This window comes from Chrysemys picta, unplaced genomic scaffold, assembly GCF_011386835.1.
Source record: "Chrysemys picta bellii isolate R12L10 unplaced genomic scaffold, ASM1138683v2 scaf5, whole genome shotgun sequence".
NCBI classification, from domain to species: domain Eukaryota; kingdom Metazoa; phylum Chordata; order Testudines; family Emydidae; genus Chrysemys; species Chrysemys picta.
In genome coordinates this window covers 313,147-332,814 of record NW_027052712.1, presented here as the reverse complement: position 1 = coordinate 332,814, position 19,668 = coordinate 313,147, and the positions used below count along the sequence as shown (strand labels likewise).

Genomic DNA, 19,668 nt, shown 5'->3' with positions numbered 1-19,668 from the left:
TAATGCTTCTATCTGAATGGAGCCTCGATGAGATGCTTCTGTTTGCCCAGCAGGCTGACCAGATGCTTCTGGCTGATCAAATGCATCTAACCTCTTTTCAACCACCTCACGAATCAATGCTGAAATGACAAATGGAGTTACTATAGGGCAGAGCAGAAATTTGTATGGATAAAAAATGCAATATTTAGAGATGATTTTATACATTATTATATTATTGATTGACTCACAGGGCAACAGTGAAATGTAATAGTAAATGCAAAATATTTTACCTGTGATTGTGATATATGCTTAGCCAAATTAGCTCTAGTTACCTCAAGGCAATTATTTTAAAAGGTTCTGTTCAACTGTTTTATTATCCCTCGTCTCTTATCTTTGTTCCTTCATAAGTGCTGGAGCAGGCCACAATGCCAGGAACCAGTACTAGTGAGGGGACATTAAATATTGAAGGCAAGGGATCCCTCCAAAGCAAAAAGAATCTAACCTATATTTCTGGAGAGCAGTGCAGTTGAAGATCACTTTCACTGAAACAAAAGCAGCAGCAAAATAATACTGTTTATTCCCTTAAAAATCAATAAATATCACAAAGTGTGGGATCCCACTTTAAAAAAAAAAGCCCCAAAATTAACCAAAAAAGGTTTTTATTTTTAAAACAATACAGAAAATGGAACAATACAGAGGTGCCAGTAACAGCTCCATGGTTAAGACTGAGTTGAGTATTGCACTTAAAGAAGATTCACCCTCTCTCGTATGTATCCTCACCAAAACTGTAGCACTTATTCTTTGAGTACAGAATAAATTTTCTTTGAATTTACAAGTAAATCCATTCATTAATTTCCACCTTAAAATTAATTTAAAAATGGATTCCACGAGAAATGAAGCACTGTATTTGATCTTTTATTTTTGTCCCAAATGGTCTCAGCTCATGCATTATCTATCTACACAAAAAATGGGAGATAGATGATTTTTAATAGAACTGATGCAATGGGCAATTTTTGAAAATAGACCTACTAAACACTGAAGGCAGGTGGAGGAAAACTAAGGTGGTGCAACGGAATGTAGAGGGTACCTATTGGGCTTACGCCCGCCCACTGCTAAAGGGTCCCCCCCGCAGCCTAAGGGGAGGATCCACAGGGCCTGAAACTCAAATAATTACGGGGGACAACTAATGTAAAAATAGGGACAGCAGTGCGGTCAAAGGGTCCAAAGAAGGGAAACCTGACCGAGGGTAGGAGGGCAAAGTACCTGTTAACCGGTCAGTATGCTCCAGCTACTTTGCACTGTTGTAGGAGGGTGCAAAGCAGCTAGAACACATTGGTGAATCTGGCCCTAAAAGTTAAACACAAATCGGGGAAAAAAAAAAAAAGATGGATACTACATATCTTCCAGTCATTAGTATATCACATGCTTGTTGAGTGTTCATGGATGAACTTTTTAGTAATAAAAAAAAATCCCCTGACAAAATTTCATTAGTAAGGAGTTAAGTTTGAGAAATACATATCAGTAATTTAGGGTAAAATACATAAGAATAAAGTTGTAATTATCAAAAAAATAAGGTCTAGATTATAGACCCAAGAAATTCAGAATTCAGACTAAATTTTAAAGAATCCAAAGTCAAGGCACAGAAATGCACAGTTAGGGTACTCAAACAACCTTCTTAAGTCTGACTTGCAGTGACACCATGAGGAAGAGATATATGCAAAAAAGGATGAATGTGTGTTTAAAAATAATTTTAATCTAATCTGGGACCACACACTGATATGCATTAATTATAACTGTATGATTATTGCATGGTTTAAGATTGGTGCTTTAACTGCAGCCTGTAAAGGTAGACATTTTTAAAAATACTGTTAAGCTCTGATGAGCCAATCAAGAATCAGAGACTGGTTCATTTACCTGATTAATTACTGCTTTAGTTCAGGGGAAAGTACAGTATTATTGATTACTGAGGAGCTAAGCAGACGTCTCCATGAAAAATGTGACTGATTTACACTGTTCCAAATCACCATATTGATTATGTCTAAAATTAATAGTGGAAAGTTACTAGCCACATGACTTTTCAGCCAATCATGACCAAGAATGTTTCTTCTGTTCTTATTCTTTCATTTAGAATGACCACATTGTTACATGGTTGGGATAATTTATACATGTGAGGCCACAGGCCTTTTGTTATATACCAGTGGCCTTAAACAATGTATATGCTTTTCAATTTGAGAAACAAAAGAGCCTTCAGTTTGTTCAATGGAAAACTAAATACAGTAAAAACTTTGGTATCCAGCATGTTGGGGGTATAGGGGGTGCCGGTCAGTCAAAAATTTCGGTTAACTAAGAGGGAGGGAGTTTGGCTGTGAGAGGGAGCTCAGGGCTCGGGGTTGGGAGGGATTTCAGGGTGCCGGATCCGGTGGCGCTCACCTTGGGCAGCTCCCCACAAGCGGCGACATGTCCCTGCTGCTCCTAGGCAGAGGCGCAGCCAGGCGGCTCTGCGTGCTGCCTCCACCCACAGGAGCCTCCCCCACAGCCCCCGTTGGCCGCGGTTCCTGGCCAATGGGAGCAGTGGAGCCAGTGCTCAAGGCAGGATGGGGGCAGCGCATGGAGCCTCTGTGGCCGTTCCCCCACCTAGGAGCAGCAGGGACATGTCGCTACTTCTGGATATGGATATTAAAAGTCCAGTTGGATATCAGAAATGCCAGTTTCTAGAGCTTTCCGGTTGGTAAACTGCCGAATAACACAGCCTTTACTGCACAAGAACATAGTTTTGTTGTCTGTGAAATAAATGAGGAATATAAACTATGTAAATAAAAAGAGAACAATTAACATTCATTAACCATTTCACTTCCGCTGAACATAACAGGAACCTCTGTCAGAGACATTCCACATAGGCTGTGTACTGTCAGTAGAGATGTGCTGCTGAAACACGCCTGGTATTTCTATTTTTTTTCACTTGACCAATAATTACAAATCACCAGCATAAAATGGGTCTGGGAATTGTCCAACAGTCAGAAGGTTAAAAAAAATGGTAAAATACCATCCCATTTGGACAATTGCAACTGTTAAAATATCATCTGCTTCTTTATTTTGCAATAATCTGACTGAAAAAAGTTAAGCAGGGTACATTATATTCCATGACTTTATAACTTACTGTCAAGCACTGCCCTTCCCAGAATCTTCTTCTCCAATGTCTTATCTACTTCTGCCATCACCCATGGAAGGAATTCTTTTTCAACGTCTGTAAGATTTGTGGAGAGAAAGCAAGATAAAGTATTTTTATTAGTGATGTGTTATAGGATCTTAGGGTCTATTTTCCACTAAATGTATGGTTGTTCCCCATTGTTGAATGACGACTGGTCCATTAAAGACACTTGTCCTGTAAAGACCTGATTTTACAAGGAATTGAGTCTCCTCAACTGCCACTGACTTTAGTGGTTGTTGAGAGTGCGCAGCCTCTTGCTCAATCAGGCCCCAAGTTAAAAATGAAAAATTGCATTTAGTTAGATGAAAATAAGGTTCAGTAATTTAGGATAGTAACAGTTCTGCTTTTAATTTGAACATATCCTGGCCTCTGTCCTGTCCAAACTGTTTAATTGTCTATGCCCAAGGAGTTCCCGCTTATCCTGGTATTTCCAACATTATCCTATTTTAACAAGACAACCCTATGTCTTGCCATATTTGCAAGATACACACAGGTTCTGCTTGTGCCCAGTGACTGATGCTGTGTAAAAAACGTAGATAGAAAGTACTTTCAGGGCCCATGAAATGTCACTATGTTCAACACGAAGTTTCAATGCAACATAACATTTGCATGTAATTGTTATACTGACAAAGTTTTCTCTCATTACTTAGGTCCTCAAAAGTGGCATTTCTCAGGCAAAAATAAGTTGTACACCATAGCAGGCAGCTTGTAGCAAAATGCCAAACAGAATTGTATTGGAAACCTTGGGGATGCTTTAAAGTCATCAATAATGGCAGCAGTTTACTTATTGGAAGTGCACTTAGGTTTCACTGTATTAATAAATTAAAAAGCAAGAAGTACAGAATTGAACTCCTTGGACCTGACAGTACCTCTCTTCTTGCCAGCTAGACCTCTACTTACAAGTAGTCATAATAAGACTCTGAGTGTTTGCTTCTGAGATAGACAGAGGGTTAGCCAAATTTACAAGTGCAGTGCATGAATGACTGGACTGACCCACAAGAAGAATTACTGTTCGAGCTAAACATGTGATTGGGCTGATTTATTAGGCCAAATTGTTAAACCTTCTGGACTCATCATATGGGACCAGAAAAAAAAAGGGCATTCAAAGTTAAAAATTCTATTTCAATAGTTTGAACTTCAGCCACTGATACTAGCCAAAATAATTCAGAGAGAGCATTTTCATTCAGTTCTAAATATGTGATATCCGCAGACATCCATGGTATCAATGTGCATAAAAATATGCCATAGAAACTTTGTTTTGAAGCAGGAACGCAAGGTAGTAGAAATTTGGCAATACATCTTATCTAATTTTCTCACATCTTTTCATCTACCACTATTTATCCCATCACTTTTTTTTTTTTTTTTTTCCTTGGGTAAGTGAATGGACTGTTTGTGAAAGATGGAATGATGGCGTTGAGACAAAGTCCTCTCCCCTTAGAAACCCAGGAAGGAGGGACCATTTCTAGAGCTGAGCATCTGGCTCATTTCTATGGCTGTTCAGCCCTAGACCATTCTTCTTAGACTGCCATCAAGAAAGCCAAACATGATGATGTTTTCTGTGTCCTGGACACCTACCACTAGATATTCCTCAGAGACCCACAACTCGTATCACAGAAGCCAAAGAAGAGCCATTAAATGGTAATGACTTTCAGGGCCTAATTTGAGTCAAGAAGCAGAAGCACATGTCTATATTTTGCATGCAATGCTGGATATACATGTAGATGTGCATAGCTAAACAGATGCCCTCTTTTTCATGCATAGAACTGTATGCACCTACTTCTGGCAGAAAATCTGGCTCTCAATCACTGTGATTCACAGGAGTGACCTAAAGATGATGGGTTTCATGAATTATTATAAATTCCTTGAGCCATCCAGTTCTGTCTCTTGCACTCCCTTTTCACATCCATCCTGTCTCTTAAGGTGACGACTATTGGTTTTCAGTTAGGAAGAAGGAATTGCAGTTTTATTTATAGCTGGCTTTCACAGGCACTCCATGTGTAAGCTGCATAGAATTATAATGTCTTCACTACACTACAATTGTAAACATATTGTGGCAGCCAATTATAACATGGTTGCCCCCCTCCAGTCATTGTTTTAATACTTTTTGCTTTTTCCAGTATAGATGGAAACAAACTCTTATAATCATATTAAGAAAACCATATTACAGCTCTGATTTTGTCAGGTCTGTAGTATGGTTACAGCAAGATATGGTACACAGACTAGACCAAACTAAGTTATAACACAACCTGGGCATTAAGTTAAATAGCTGCCTGCTGGTATGGTAAAATATTGTAGTGCAGATGGTCCCTTGGGCAGCAGTTTGTGGAAGATGTTCACCTCACGAGCTGAGGAGTGTGACTGTAACATGCAATGACCCTGCTGATAGAGGGTGGAAAAACAATTGTGTACTTTTTAAACACCAGTCTCCCTCTAGGCCAATAATTGCAGGTGTGCCACAATGGTATTCTTCCGGGGACCTAAAAAGGTCAGACTTTGAAGCCACTGATTTGCATAACTGCTATTTCCTTTTTAACAAATTCTGAAACTTTCCATGCCAGAGAAACAATTCACTTTAGATTTAAAAAATGTAAATACTTGATTATCTTTCTAATAACATATCTCTTTGTTTAGTGTCCAGTTTGAATGGCAACAAGGTTTGCTCTGATTGCACTGGCCTGGAAGTTGAATGGTTATTTTTTTGAATACCATGTACCTAAGTTGCTGAAACTAGTAGGCACTTGGCTAACCTTTTCATGCCATAATCACTGAGCTTCTAGGGTGATCCAAGCTGCCAGAAAGGGAATATTCAATCAGTAGGTTCTCTTTTGTGGAGTTTTTAGTGCTCATGAAAGCTGCCAGACTGATAGCTATGGAGACTTAGTCTTCCATTTGTTTGAAGGGCAAAGCATAGGTGGAGCAGTGCTGTATCCTCATGTCACAGAAGCCAAGTTTAGTGCCACCCCCACCACATGTGAGAGCAGGTGTTGGGGTAGGCAAGAACCTATCTACAGCATCCATCAGAAGCAGAACAGGGGAGGGTTTGGAGTGCAAGGGGTGAGGAATCAAGGAGCTAAAGATAGTGTGGGGCAGACTAAAGGAAAAGGGCAATTAGTGGAGTAAATCTAGCAGTTCTGCTCCCCATACTGTTTTCTCACTGTTTATTCCCTGACATCCATTCTGCTTTCTGTTCTCTGTTCCCTGCTTGGCCCCTGCCTGTCTTCCATACTGTCTCCACTACTGCCCCTGCCTGATCAGGAAGATCCTTGTTCCAACCAATTCCTCTTCTGATAATGTTTAACAGCATCAAATACTCCAAAAACATCTATGTGGGTGAAACCAGACAATCACTATGCTCTCAAATGAACTCATTCAGAAACATGATAAAAGACAAAAACACCATCTCTCCTGTGGGTGAACACTTTTCACAAAGCAGTCACTCCATAGTTGATCTTTCAATACTCGTTCTCAAAGGAAACCAGCATAACCACCTTCAAAAGGCAAGTCTGGGAACTGAAATTCATAACGCTGGTAGATACCAAAAACCATAGACTCAACAAGGACACTGGTTTTAATGGCTGATTACAACAATCTGTAACACACCACACTGCCTGCTACCCTTAATTGCCCATTTCAAACACCTTCCTTATGTATAACAATCTAACCCTCAATTGCCCACTTTATTTCAAGTGACCACCTACAACATGTGTTACCCCTTATGCTTAACAGTCTGTCCCACCCTATATTTTGCTCAGACACACTGATTTCCTTCCCCAGACTTGAAGACCACCTCTGTGTAGCTCAAAAGCTTGTACCTTCCACCAACAGAAGTTGGTCCAATAATAGATATTACCTCACCTATCTTGTCTCTCTCATATCCTGGGACCAGCATGGCTACAAGCAACACAGCAAACAATTTTTAACAGGGTTTTTAAATTATTCTCAAAAAATCTGAACTCTTTGAGCATTCCACTTTATCACACCTACAGCTCAGCCTATGTTTGTCTGTGTTCCCATTAACTTTCACTTTCCATTTAAATTAAGTTGTGAGTTTTTAATGCATTGAATTTAGCTCTTTTCAATAAAACAATTATTAGCTACTGGTGTCACAAATAGGATCTAGTTATATGAGTGATCAGCAATGTTAGTTTTAAAATTGACTTTAAAAAAAACAAACCAAATATGCCAGTCACAAATGTAAATAATGAATGAAATTTAGTTTTATTGTTTACATCTGGATAACCAATATTAAATTATAGAAGGACTGTAAACTTCTTAAATTATTGTGAATTTTATGGTTATTTTATATGTTAGATTTAGGACTGTCGATTAATCGCAGTTAACTCATGCGATTAAACTCAAAAAAATTAATCGTGATTAATTGCAGTTTTGATTGCACTATTAAACAATAGAATACCAACTGAAATTATATATTTTGGATGTTTTTCCACATTTTCACATAGTATTCTGTGTTGTAATTGAAATCAGTGTATATTGTTTTTATTACAACTATTTGCAGTGTAAAAATGATAAACGAAAAATAGTATTTTTCAATTCACCTCATACAAGTACTGTAGTGCAATCCCTTTGTTGTGACAGTGCAACTTACAAATGTAGGTTTTTGTGTGTTACATAACTGCACTCAAAAACAAAACAATGTAAAACTTCAGAGCCCACAAGTCCACTCAGTCCTACTTCTTGTTCAGCCAATCACTAAGACAAACAAGTTTGTTTACATTGATGGGAGATAATGCTGCCCACTTATTTACAATGTCACTTGAAAGTGAGAACAGGCATTTGCACGACACTTTTGTAGCTGGCACTGCAAGGTACTTATGTGCCAGATATGCTAAACATTCGTAGGCCCCTTCATGCTTCGACCACCATTCCAGAGGACACGCTTCCATGCTGATGACGCTCGTTAAAAAAATGTGTTAATTAAATTTGTGACTGAACTCTTTGAGGGAGCATTGTATGTCCCCTGTTCTGTTTTAACCGCATTCTGCCATATATTTCATGTTATAGCTGTCTCGGATGATGACCCAGCACATGTTGTTCATTTTAAGAACACTTTCACTGCAGATTTGACAAAGTGCAAAGAAGGTACCAATGTGAGATTTTTAAAGATAGCTACAGCACTCAACTCAAGGTTTAAGAATCCGAAGTGCCTTCCAAAATCTGAGAGGGACGAGGTGTGGAGCATTTCTTTCAGAAGTCTTAAAAGAGCAACACTCCGATGCGGGAACTACAGAACCTGAACCACCAAAAAAGAAAATCAACCTTCTGCTGGTGGTATCGGACTCAGATAATGAAAATGAACATGCGTCGGTCTGCACTGCTTTGGATTGTTCTCGAGGAGAACCTGTCACCAGCATGGACGTACGTCCCCTGGAATGGTGGTTGAAGCATGAAGGGACATATGAATCTGTAGCACATCTGACACGTAAATATCTTCTGATACCAGCTACAACAGTGCTATGAGAACATCTATTCTCACTTTCAGGTGACACTGAACAAGAAGCGGGCAGCATAATCTTCTGCAAATGTAAACAAACTTGTTTGAGTGATTGGCTGAACAAGAAGTAGGATTGAGTGGACTTGCGGGCTGTAAAATTTTACATTGTTTTATTTTTGAATGTAGTTTTTTTGTACATAATTCAAGTTCAATTTTCATGATAAAGAGATTGCACTAGAGTACTTGTATTAGGTGAATTGAAAAATACTATTTCTTTTGTTTTTATACAGTGCAACTACTTGTAATAAAAAATAAATATAAAGTGAGCACTGTACACTTTGTATTCTGTGTTGTAACTGAAATCAATTTATTTGAAAATGTAGAAAACATCCAAAATATTTAAATAAATGGTATTCTATTATTGTTTAACATTATTATTGTTTAATCATATGATTAAATCGCTATTAATTTTTTTAATTGTGCGATTTATTGCGATTAATTTTTTTAATTGTTTGACAGCCCTAGTTATATTACATGCTTCCTGTAAAGAAAAAAAATAGTACAAACCTCTTTCTACAGGATCATAGAAATATCCACTCTCACGAAGACTACTAAAGACTGAAGGAATGAGATCAGCCAGGTAACGCTGAGCAAATGCCCTTGCTGCAATTTTCTCTGAAGTCTCCTTCTGCTTTTGAAGCAATTGTGACTGTTGATTTTTGCGACGTTCCTGTCAAAAGAATGTTATATGTAAAATTTGCAGCCTTTTAGCTGTTAATTCCAAAACCCCAAAAAGAGAACAGTAATAAAACATGAATTTTTAAAACATGCAACAGGCATATAAACTGGGGGAGGTCAATTGTTCCTTGGATAACTACACATAACTTATATGGGGTCCACCTGTGTGTACATAGATCTTTCAGGTGGACAAAAATGTTTTTTAAAATGGACAAATTATATTCAAAACTGCTGAATGCCCAGAACCACATTATTCACAGCCATTTCAGCAAAATGGTTCCTTTCATTTACTTTTTTTTATATTTGGTACATCTGTAAAGCAATGATTTTGCATTTGCTGACTTCATGCCCTTCTCTGGTGTCTCAGCATGAACTGGGCTGATGACATGGAAATCCCTATTGTTGATAAAGCAGGAGGTCTGCTTCTGGGGTGGGGAAAGACAAATCTGGTTTTACTTAAAGATTTTCTAAAGTTTTTAGCGCTCTCATTTTCTGTTCTATTTAGTATAAAATAACAGTATTAAAAATACAAATAAAACTGATGAATGTTAAACAAAAACAGTCACTATTGGTCAGAGCTCCCCAAGGGAAGAACCACAGACAGAAAGTCCAGGTGGACATGCTGGGTAAGCACAGTCAATACACAGGGGTACTGTAGCTGAGAACTTTGTCTACGAGTGGGAGAACTGCAGAATTCCATCCAAGAGACGGTAAGGGCATGAGAATTGACATCTTATGGGGTGCACTCAGGGAGACCAGAGAAGGAGAAAGAGATGCAGGTAGTCCTGCAACCATGACTATCGCCGCCACTTTATGGCTGTCTGAGGATTTCTGGCTCTTTTGATTGCAGCTACAGGATCTAAGCATTTTTAAAAAGATTAGATCTAAAAAAAATGTTACTACGGTCTATGGTGTAATTTTCTAAATACTGCCCTTTGTTTCCAAAAAATGCTTATTGCTGAGAAATTAAACACAATGACGGCTGGGCACTTTAATATACCTCATTTGGTACATACAGACCATGAAAAGTGTTTGTACACTCAGGATTTTGTGCATTAAGAAGTTGGATGTTTTCTTCTTAATTTTAGAGCACTGCAAGCATTCATTTGAGAGGTATCTTTGTGAAAATCTTCAGTTAACTGCTTGACTAAATTATTTTATCAGATACATAAGGCAAAATGCTGTCAGGTTCTGTACTGTGTATGAGATACATTTCTGTGAAGTGGTTACATTCCAGTTTGAATATCAGTACTTTACAGAAACTACAACATTCTGCTGATATATGGAAACTACTACAAAAATGCAGCACTAAAGGCATTAAATCGAGCTATTTTTATAATTGTCTAACCTGACGTTGCCCCTTTAAGTTAAGCAAACTTATTTTAGGTTTTGTCTTTGTCTTCCAGTGGTGTAAAGCCAAACGAATACAAGCTTGCAGAAGACCAAAGGTCAAGACACTGACATCGTTGGACTGCTCTATCGTATTGATACCTTTTCTTCTCTGTGTCGCCTCTCTTGCTCCTCGAGGCGTTGTACTTCAGCGAGCTCGGCATTGCGTAGTTCCTCATATGCATACTGATGTGCCCGCAGATTGGCCAGCTCCTCTTCTTCCATGACTTCTAGCAAAGCTTGTTCAATGATTTTTCCAATCAAAACTTCTAGCATTGGTTTGACTTCAATATCAAAGTCAAAGAGCTGAGGATGAAAGCAAATTAAACAGAGATTTATGTATCCAGGTCCCAATCAATTTAAAGTCTTATCAAGGTGAACAGAAATGCTTACATCTGCAATAGCTGGTGAGATCACAAGTGTCTAACACAGGGCTGGGAAGACAGTTTTGTGCAGCTGTAATGTTACCAACTGTGGCAAGGAATGTGTGAAATTCTGAACTCAGAATGGGGCAAAAAGAGAAGCAAAGGATAAGGTGCTATTTGGGAGATGGGCAGTACCAGATCATAAGGAGGACTTAGGTAATTTCACAATTTTAAAAAAGAATTCCTCCAGTCCTCACTAAGTGATGTGTATGATCCAGACTAAATACCACTAAACATGAATACTGGTAGTTCTGTCATTCTCTTCCCTCCTCTAATGGTAGTTCCTGCCATCTCAGCAGCTCAGCCTCTCTCTCTGTCTGAGATCCTTTCAGGCTCCCCTCTCTTTAAGAAAGCATCCATAGCAACGTGCAATAGGTCTAAGTCTGTCTGGTGGGCCCAATCAACAGACCAGTTCAAAACACAGTCACTTTTGGGGCCTCCAGTCAGAGGCAGAAGGCTAGACTGGACCCACACCATGCTCACATGCACATCCCTAGTCCCCTCATGCTGAATTTTATTATTCAGACATGCAGCGAATTTCTGAACGTTTTAATTTTTACTGCAAAAAAGTAAAACATTAGCATTCGAGGAGAGGCATTTTCCTTATCATCATCATCATCATTATCCTCACAGTAAAGTACTCTAGACATTATAGGGAATTTTTAATCTCTCTACAAAGAGTAGTTCCTCCATGTTTCTGAAATGTTTCTTGACTGATTTAAACTCTTCATTTTGTATCACAAACTTATTTCGTACATAAGAAATGTTGCTATGGTTGCAGACCCAAATTTGCATTTGTACCTCTCCTTCTTCTATCTGTGTGGCCACATCTCTCCCGGTTTTGGCTGGGATGAAGAGTGGAGTAGGTGGTCTGTCCAGAAAAGCATCTGTTTGACACTCCACATCAACCTCTATTATGCGGTCACCAAGCTCTTCCAGATACAACTCTATGAAGCAATAGTATGATGAATACTGTACGTAGGGTTCTGTTTTGCACAAAAAGCCAATGTGGCAAACTAATTGTTAACAGAGGTAAATTATCATATTAAAATAATGTACAATAAAATGACTGCTACAAAGTTAAAGACTCAATGTAATATTTACACCCATTTTTCTGTGTAGGAGCTACCATTCTCATATTGTCCATAGTGTTTGATATATTTAATGGGATATGATTCATAAAGTGATATTTCATTTGTTAGATTTCAGAAGTTGATGAGGTCATTTTGATTAAGTGTAGACTATCAGGTTTTAGCTCACTTTGTGAAATACTGTTCCAGGTGGAGTTAATTCTGATAAAGCAGGTTAAAAGAAAGGCCACAGATAGCATATCTACTAATCTACTGTTTAAAATGTGTGTGTGTTTTAATTCCCCATGGTATGTTCATTTTGAGAGGCAGTGGCTAAGTGGATGAGACTAGATCTGCTGTATTGAGACCTGGCTTCTCCTTGTACCTTTTCAGAAATAACCTTCAGATAAATGAGAATCAGAGCAGTTTCTCATCTGTAAAACGTGTGTGTGGAGGGGAAGGGCTGAGATACAAGACCTTGCTCAGTAATAAGGGCTGGGAAGTGCACAAGATTAACAACACTATTCAGTGGATAAAGTAAGAGATTAGAACTAATTGGGTCAAAAGGAATGTAAATAGGGGAAAAGCCATTGCTGCTGCAATTAGGAAACAGGAGGGCAAGATGCTCACTTGAACCTGAGAGCATATTCAATGCCACTGGAAAATTCAGAAAATTAAGAACAAGTGTCCTGTGAGCATGTGCAAATGGCATTTTTCCCATGGTGTACAGCTCAGCCAAATCTGAACAGATTTTCAGAGGCAGCGAAAGACACTGCACTGACCTGAAAGCTATCCTCTTGCTAGATTTCAAGTTCCTGCTACAAACCATTGAGGGCTAAAAAAGATGTAGTTTTTCTTTATTTTCCCAACAGCAGCCTTATTTTTGGAAATGGCTCCACCACTTTTGCCCAAACTTTCAAAAAAAATTTCAACCTGAGCCAGATACCAAACATGGAAAATTTCAGCCTGAATGGATAAATTTGTTAAAAGTTGTAAACAACTGAAAACAGGACGTTATAATTGGAGGGGACAGACAACCTTAACTACTGATGTGACTATCAGCTCCTCCTACAATACTATTAACAATGTGAATTAAACTAAGTATGCTAATATGGATCAATGAAAAGTTTTTTGTTTTTAATATTAGATCAAGATTTTTTTCAACATTCTACCTGTCTGCACATCAACATGCTTTCTGCCCTCTACAGGCTCTGGAGTTCTTGACTGAAGCTGCTCTTTTGCTCGTTTTCTGGCAAGTGCTTTCCTGTGAGCCTCTCGCTGCCTTTGGATCTCAAGAGGGTCAGTCTGAGCAGTCTGGGGTTTGATACAAAAAGTTTCTTAGTTTTGCAGGGAAAAATTCCAGCACAAATTATACACAAAATTACTACTAAATAATTTCTAAATATAAGTGATTTTTTAAAATTTCTACAAATCGAATTATTTAGATCAGCTCTAAGATATGGCCCCTGCAAAGACTTTCACAACTTCTTAACTTTACATACTGTGAGTAGTCCCATGGACTTCACTGCATAAAATTAAAGGGGTGTGTAAATCTTTGCAGGATAGGGGGCTAAGGAAGTAGTGTGCTAGCTACACTAAATTGCTATTTGGAAATATCCAACAGCTTAAAAGTGTGGTTCTATTTCGAAAAATAAGCTGTTTAAAAATGGCATGAGTTTACTAACAGACTTGCTCTCTGAAATTTTTCAGTCATGCCTGCCGGCTTACTTTATTGTCTAAAGCAAGTCTTTACTCCAGTTAGCAGAGCAGAGCCCAGACAGCTATGAGGGTGAAAAGGATTCTGTTCTAGGTTGCATAATGTCAACAGAATTGTTTACTAATTTCTGATTACAGAATCTTTATTGTTGGTGAAGGGTGAGCCAGAAGGTACCCATGATTTTTAGATTCAATATTGCACTTGCAGAATTGTCAGTTAGGAAATCATTTTTTAAACTTTATAAACAGAGCAAATTTGATATGTAATCAGAAAGAGATAATAACCATGGAACCATTTCCACAAAGTCACTTTTGAGTACAATGGTCCTTTAAATCCAAAAGTTGATCTACTCTAAAAAGGATCTGTTGGAGAACATTCTCTGGAAACTAAATATCTCTAAAATATTAATCAGAAATATCACAAGACACTGAATGCCTCTGCTTCAAATAAGCATTGCTTGTGAACACTAGGCCCAACAATTCTCTATAAAGGGCTATAATGTATCCACCTAAACCAAATGGAACCAGACTGCTGGCACTTAAAATTAAAATGGTCACAGAGCAGTTTTTAAACTAAGGGCTGGGGGAAAGCCGACAGGTGTGGAGGAGCATGTGGCTCGGACAGAGACATCCCTTGGGGGAGGATCTATTAATGGAGATTCTTTATGTCCTAGTAAGGAGGAGAGGATGGAAGATGATAAAATACGGGTAGGATCTAATGAGAAACAGTCAACTGAAAAAGAGACCCATTCAATGACATCGTGTAATATCAGACAGCTAACAAGTGACAAGTTTTTAAAGTGCTTATATACAAATGCTAGAAGTCTAAATAATAAGATGGGTGAACTAGAGTGCCTCGTATTAAATGAGGATATTGATTTAATAGGCTTCACAGAAACTTGGTGGAATGAGGATAATCAATGGAACAGAGTAATACCAGGGTACAAAATATATCGGAAGGACAAAACAGGTTGTGCGGGGGGGAGTGGCACTATATGTGAAAGAAAGCATAGAATCAAATGAAGTAAAAATCTTAAGTGAACCAAACTGTACCATAAAATCTCTATGGATATTAATTCCATGCTCGAATAATAAGAATATAGCAGTAGGGATATACTACTGACCACCTCACCAGGATAGTGGTATTGACTGCGAAATGCTCAGAGAGATTAGAGAGGCTATAAAAATAGCAAACTCAATAACAATGGGGGATTTCAGCTATCCCCATATTGACTAGGTACATGTCACATCAAGATGAGATGCAGAGATAAAGTTTCTTGACACCTTAAATGACTGCTTCTTGGAGCAGCTAGTCCTGGAACCCACAAGAGGAGAGGTAATTCTTGATTTAGTCTTAAGTGGAGCACAGGATCTGGTCCAACATGTGAATATACCCGGATCACTTGGTAATAGTGTCCATAATATAATTAAATTTAACATCCCCGTGGCAGGGAAAACACAACAGCAGCCCAACATGGTAACATTTAATTTCAGAAAGGGGGGCTACACAAAAATGAGGAAGTTAGTTAAACAAAAGTTAAAATGTACAGTGCCAAAAGTGAAATCCCTGCAAGCTGCATGGGAACTTTTTAAAGACACCATAATAGAGGCTCAACTTAAATGTATACCCCAAATTAAAAAACATAGTAAGAGAACCAAAAAAGTGCCACCGTGACTAAACAACAAAATAAAAGAAGCAGTGAGAGGCAAAAAGGCATCATTTAAAAAGTGGAAGTTAAATCCTAGTGAGAAAAATAGAAAGGAGCATAAACTCTGGCAAGTGAAGTGTAAAAATATAATTAGGAAGGCCAAAAAAGAATTTGAAGAACAGCTAGCCAAAGACTCAAAAAGTAATCGCAAAAAAAATTTTTTTTTTTTAAGTACATCAGAAGCAGGAAGCCTGCTAAACAACCAGTGGGGCTACTAGAGGATTGAAATGCTAAACGAGCACTCAAGGACGATAAGGCCATTGTGGAGAAACTAAATGAATTATTTGCATCGGTCTTCATGACTGAGGATGTGAGGGAGATTCCCAAACCTGAGCCACTCTTTTTAGGTGACAAATCTGAGGAACTGTCCCAAAGTGGTCATTTTATAGTTGATAGTGTCACTGTTTATCCTGATTTCTATGGTAATGGCACCACTTCACAGCTCCACATCATACATCATCTCAACACCGACATAAGCTTTCAAATGATGTATGATGTGTGTGTGTGTGTGTGTGTGTGTAGAGAGGATGTACTAAGTGTCTACTGCTCACTTACTGGAATAGCCCTGCATCTACAGGATAAGTGAGCACAAGTTAACTTAGAAACAATATTCCCAGAGTTGTGCTAATATCCAGGATTCGGTGGCATGCCTCCAGGGGGTCCGCTGGTCCCGCGCCGTTGGCGTACCCGCCGCCAAAACCGCAGGACCGGCGGACCTCCTGCAGGCATGCCGCCGAAGGCAGCCTGACTGCTGCCCTCACGGCGACCGGCAGGCCGCCCCCCGCGGCTTGCTGCCCCAGGCACACGCTTGGTGTGCTGGTACCTGGAGCCGCCCCTGCTAATATCACTGAGATGCTGATGAACAAACCAGGAAGTAAATAAAGTTGTGTTGGCTTATACTCAATAGCATATACACAAAAAGGAAATGAAAAAGGAGAAAACTTCTTAATCTAAAGTTTTCCCAACACTGTTAAAAAAAAAATCTGAACAGTAGAAGTTCACATGAAAATACATTACAGCATTTCTAGAAACTGTGAAAAAAACCACATATTAATCCAAGAGGAGAACCCATGATTGTGCTTTATGTAAAATGAAAGTACAAATGGGTAAAAATCATTATTCTATAATAGTTCTATTGACTCTTAGTTTTTAACAAAGCTATAATAAGATTTATGTAAACAGAACCTACCCAAGGTAATGCATGAAGGGCATAAGTGTTGCCTCGTACCACTCTCCTATCGTACATGAGGTTCGCATAGTGAACAGGTTCTTCCTCTCTGTAACACATCACATCATAAAGGAACAAAATCAACAGAGCTGGTTATGGATCGTGTCACATTGTAGTATCTCTGAAGAGTGAGACCCAGCTGGGTGTCAATAAAGGCCTAAAGAACAAACCACACCAGCAACAGGGATGCTACTTAAAGAAATTAGCCCCTGCACCCCCTTCTTGTACACGTCCATCTCAGCTATTGACTAGGCAGGCAACCCCTCACACTGCAGAGCTGATGCACCCCCAGTCCCACGGTCCTGGCACCGCCCCAGGCCACGGGACGGGGGAAGGGGGCGGGGGACGAGGCTCACGGGGGCGCGGTTGGAGCCGGGCTGGGCAGTGCAGGCTGGAGGGGGCGCCGCGGGCCGGACTCACTGCTCGCTGTGTGCCGGGGCGCCCCGGTATCTCCGCCGGGCGGGCAGGGCCCGGGGGCGGCTGCAGTAGCTGTAGGTGCCGCTGGCTGCAGCCGCCGCCTCCTGGTTGCGCGCGGGGAGCATGGAGCCCGTGGCCATGGCCGCGGCGGGGGCTGCCGGGCGCGGGGCTCAGCCCAGCCTCAGGGCCCCGGGAACAATCCTCGGTCTGTTGTTGCCCAGCGACGCGGCGTTCGCTCCTTGACAACCGTCTCCAAGATAAACTGCGACCCGGCCGGCAACAGGGCACTTCCGGTGGGGGAAGGCAAGCCCAGCGCCGCGCGCATGCGCACACCGGCCGTCACGCTTCACTGGGCTTGTGATAGATGGGAGCCGCTGTTCCTGACCCTTCACCTGCCCGCGCCCCCCGTGCAGCTCTGTCTGTCCGGCTCCTTACACACCTGCAAGTGGTACACGCGGGCGTGTGTGCGAGGGAGAGAGATGCAGTCTGTCCTCACTGTACAAAAGTTATGAGTCAGGTAGGGTTACCATATTTCAACAATCAAAAAAGAGGACAGGGGATGCTGCCCTAGCCCCGCCCCCTCCCACTTCCCGTCCCCCTCAGAATCCCCCTACCTGTCCCCTGACTGCCCTCTCCTGAGACCCCCCCAACTGCCCCCAGGACCCCGCCCCCAGCTAAGTCTCCCTGCTCCCTGTCCCCTGACTGCCCCAACCGCTCTCTACACCCCCTTCTCCCGACAGTCCCCCTAAAACCTCCGACCAATCTAACCCCCCCAGTTCCCTGTCCCTTGCCTGCCCCAACTGCTCTCTACACCCCCTTCTCCTGACAGCCCCCCGAACTCCCGACCAATCTAACCCTCCCGTTCCCTGTCCCTTGCCTGCCCCCCCCGCCAATGGAGAGCTGCGAGCTCCACGTGTAGCCAAACACTGTGGTGCTGCTCTGGGGGGGAGGGACTCTGGCTTCTAGAGGCCCCAGTGGCTGCGAGTGGCTTTCAATCAGGCCCAGCCGTCCAATTAGCAGCGCCGCACTCTGCATGAGGGGAAGGGGGAAATCCCGGACATTTCTACTTTATTAGAAATCCCCCCCGGATGGCCATTTAAAGCTGAAAAAGCCGGACATGTCCGGGGAAAGCCGGACGGATGGTAACCCTAGAGTCAGGCCCTTTAAAAATCACAAAATAGGCTCAAATATGAGAGTTAATAAAGAATAAATTGTTGGTGCTTTTCATGTCTGCTGTTTTTTTCCCATCTTTAAGGTTTCAAGCTTTTCTCAGGAAGGCTAGAAACGTACATACAAAAATAAAATTAAAAACAAAAAAAAGCTGAGTCTCATATAAACACCTGACTCCAGGAGCTGGGTCATTAAGAAAAATATTTGTCTGATTCTCTAGAGCCCTACCCCTCTTTCTGCACCTCAGGCTAATGATCCTGTCTGTGCTTCATCACTTACACAGAAACCCATTTGGTTTGAGGAAGAGGCCTTCTTGGGTTGCCACAAAAACATGTTTTCTTGGAGCTAGTAGAAGTAGTATCATCCTGTAAAACATTAACTAAAATCAAAACAAGTTTTGAGCCAAAATCAAATATATTTTTTCTGTTTATAGCAAAGCACAAAAATGTAGGCAAAAATGGAAGCTGGATAGAGTCCCCTTGAAAAATTTGGTTCTGTAATACTGCATTTCTTCTGAGGAGTTATGGTTGACATAAACAATAAGATGAAATCTTGAGTGGCTTGTTCATGTTGTTAGATGCCAGCTGCTTAAACATGCATATCTGATATACTGATAGATTGTCTAATATACAGTAGAAACCACACTAATCCACATAATTTGCAAACAAAAATTTCACCGTTTCTCATCACATGTTTAAGGGCTCTTATTATAGCTTCACGACTACATTTACAAAATATATAGTATATTGTGAAGTATGATCATAATTGAACTGAACAATTGTCAAAATAACAAAATATGTGTTGTGATGCATTATCTTTGATTTTTTTAAATGTTTGTTCACTTATGCTCAGAATTCAGTAAATCATGATGGGTTTTGCAAATTAACGAAGTTGTATGGTAAAATAGATCTCCTTGTCACATTCTTTTCTTCTACTCCCTATTTCTGTAGGTCAAACCCACTCACGTAAGGTATGTCTACACTGCAATTGGGCTAAAAATAACAGTGTGTGGCTCCCCCGCTGGATCACAGATCCTGGTCTCCAGCCTGAGCCCGAACATCTACACTGCACTTTTATAGCCTGGCAGCCCAAGCCCCGTGAGTCTGAATCAGCTGACCTGGGCCAGCTGCTGCCATGTCATTGCAATGCAGACATATCCTTAGACTC

The 19,668-nt window shown here is 40.4% G+C and overlaps 1 protein-coding gene across 1 annotated transcript in view; it reads right to left on the bottom strand.

Moving 5' to 3' along the window:
* Positions 1-17,644, bottom strand: part of LOC135977636 (radial spoke head protein 3 homolog B-like) — a 20,984-nt gene extending 3,340 nt beyond the window's left edge. Inside the window, exons 1-8 of the mRNA XM_065578845.1 lie at positions 17,335-17,644; positions 16,876-16,963; positions 13,434-13,575; positions 11,993-12,138; positions 10,869-11,072; positions 9,207-9,369; positions 3,137-3,223; positions 7-119 (exon numbers count right to left, since the gene is read on the bottom strand). Coding sequence (XP_065434917.1) covers positions 7-119; positions 3,137-3,223; positions 9,207-9,369; positions 10,869-11,072; positions 11,993-12,138; positions 13,434-13,575; positions 16,876-16,963; positions 17,335-17,471 — 1,080 coding nt within the window. The 5' untranslated portion in view covers positions 17,472-17,644. The remainder of the gene's footprint in view (positions 1-6; positions 120-3,136; positions 3,224-9,206; positions 9,370-10,868; positions 11,073-11,992; positions 12,139-13,433; positions 13,576-16,875; positions 16,964-17,334) is intronic.
* Between the last annotated feature and the right edge of the window lie 2,024 nt (positions 17,645-19,668).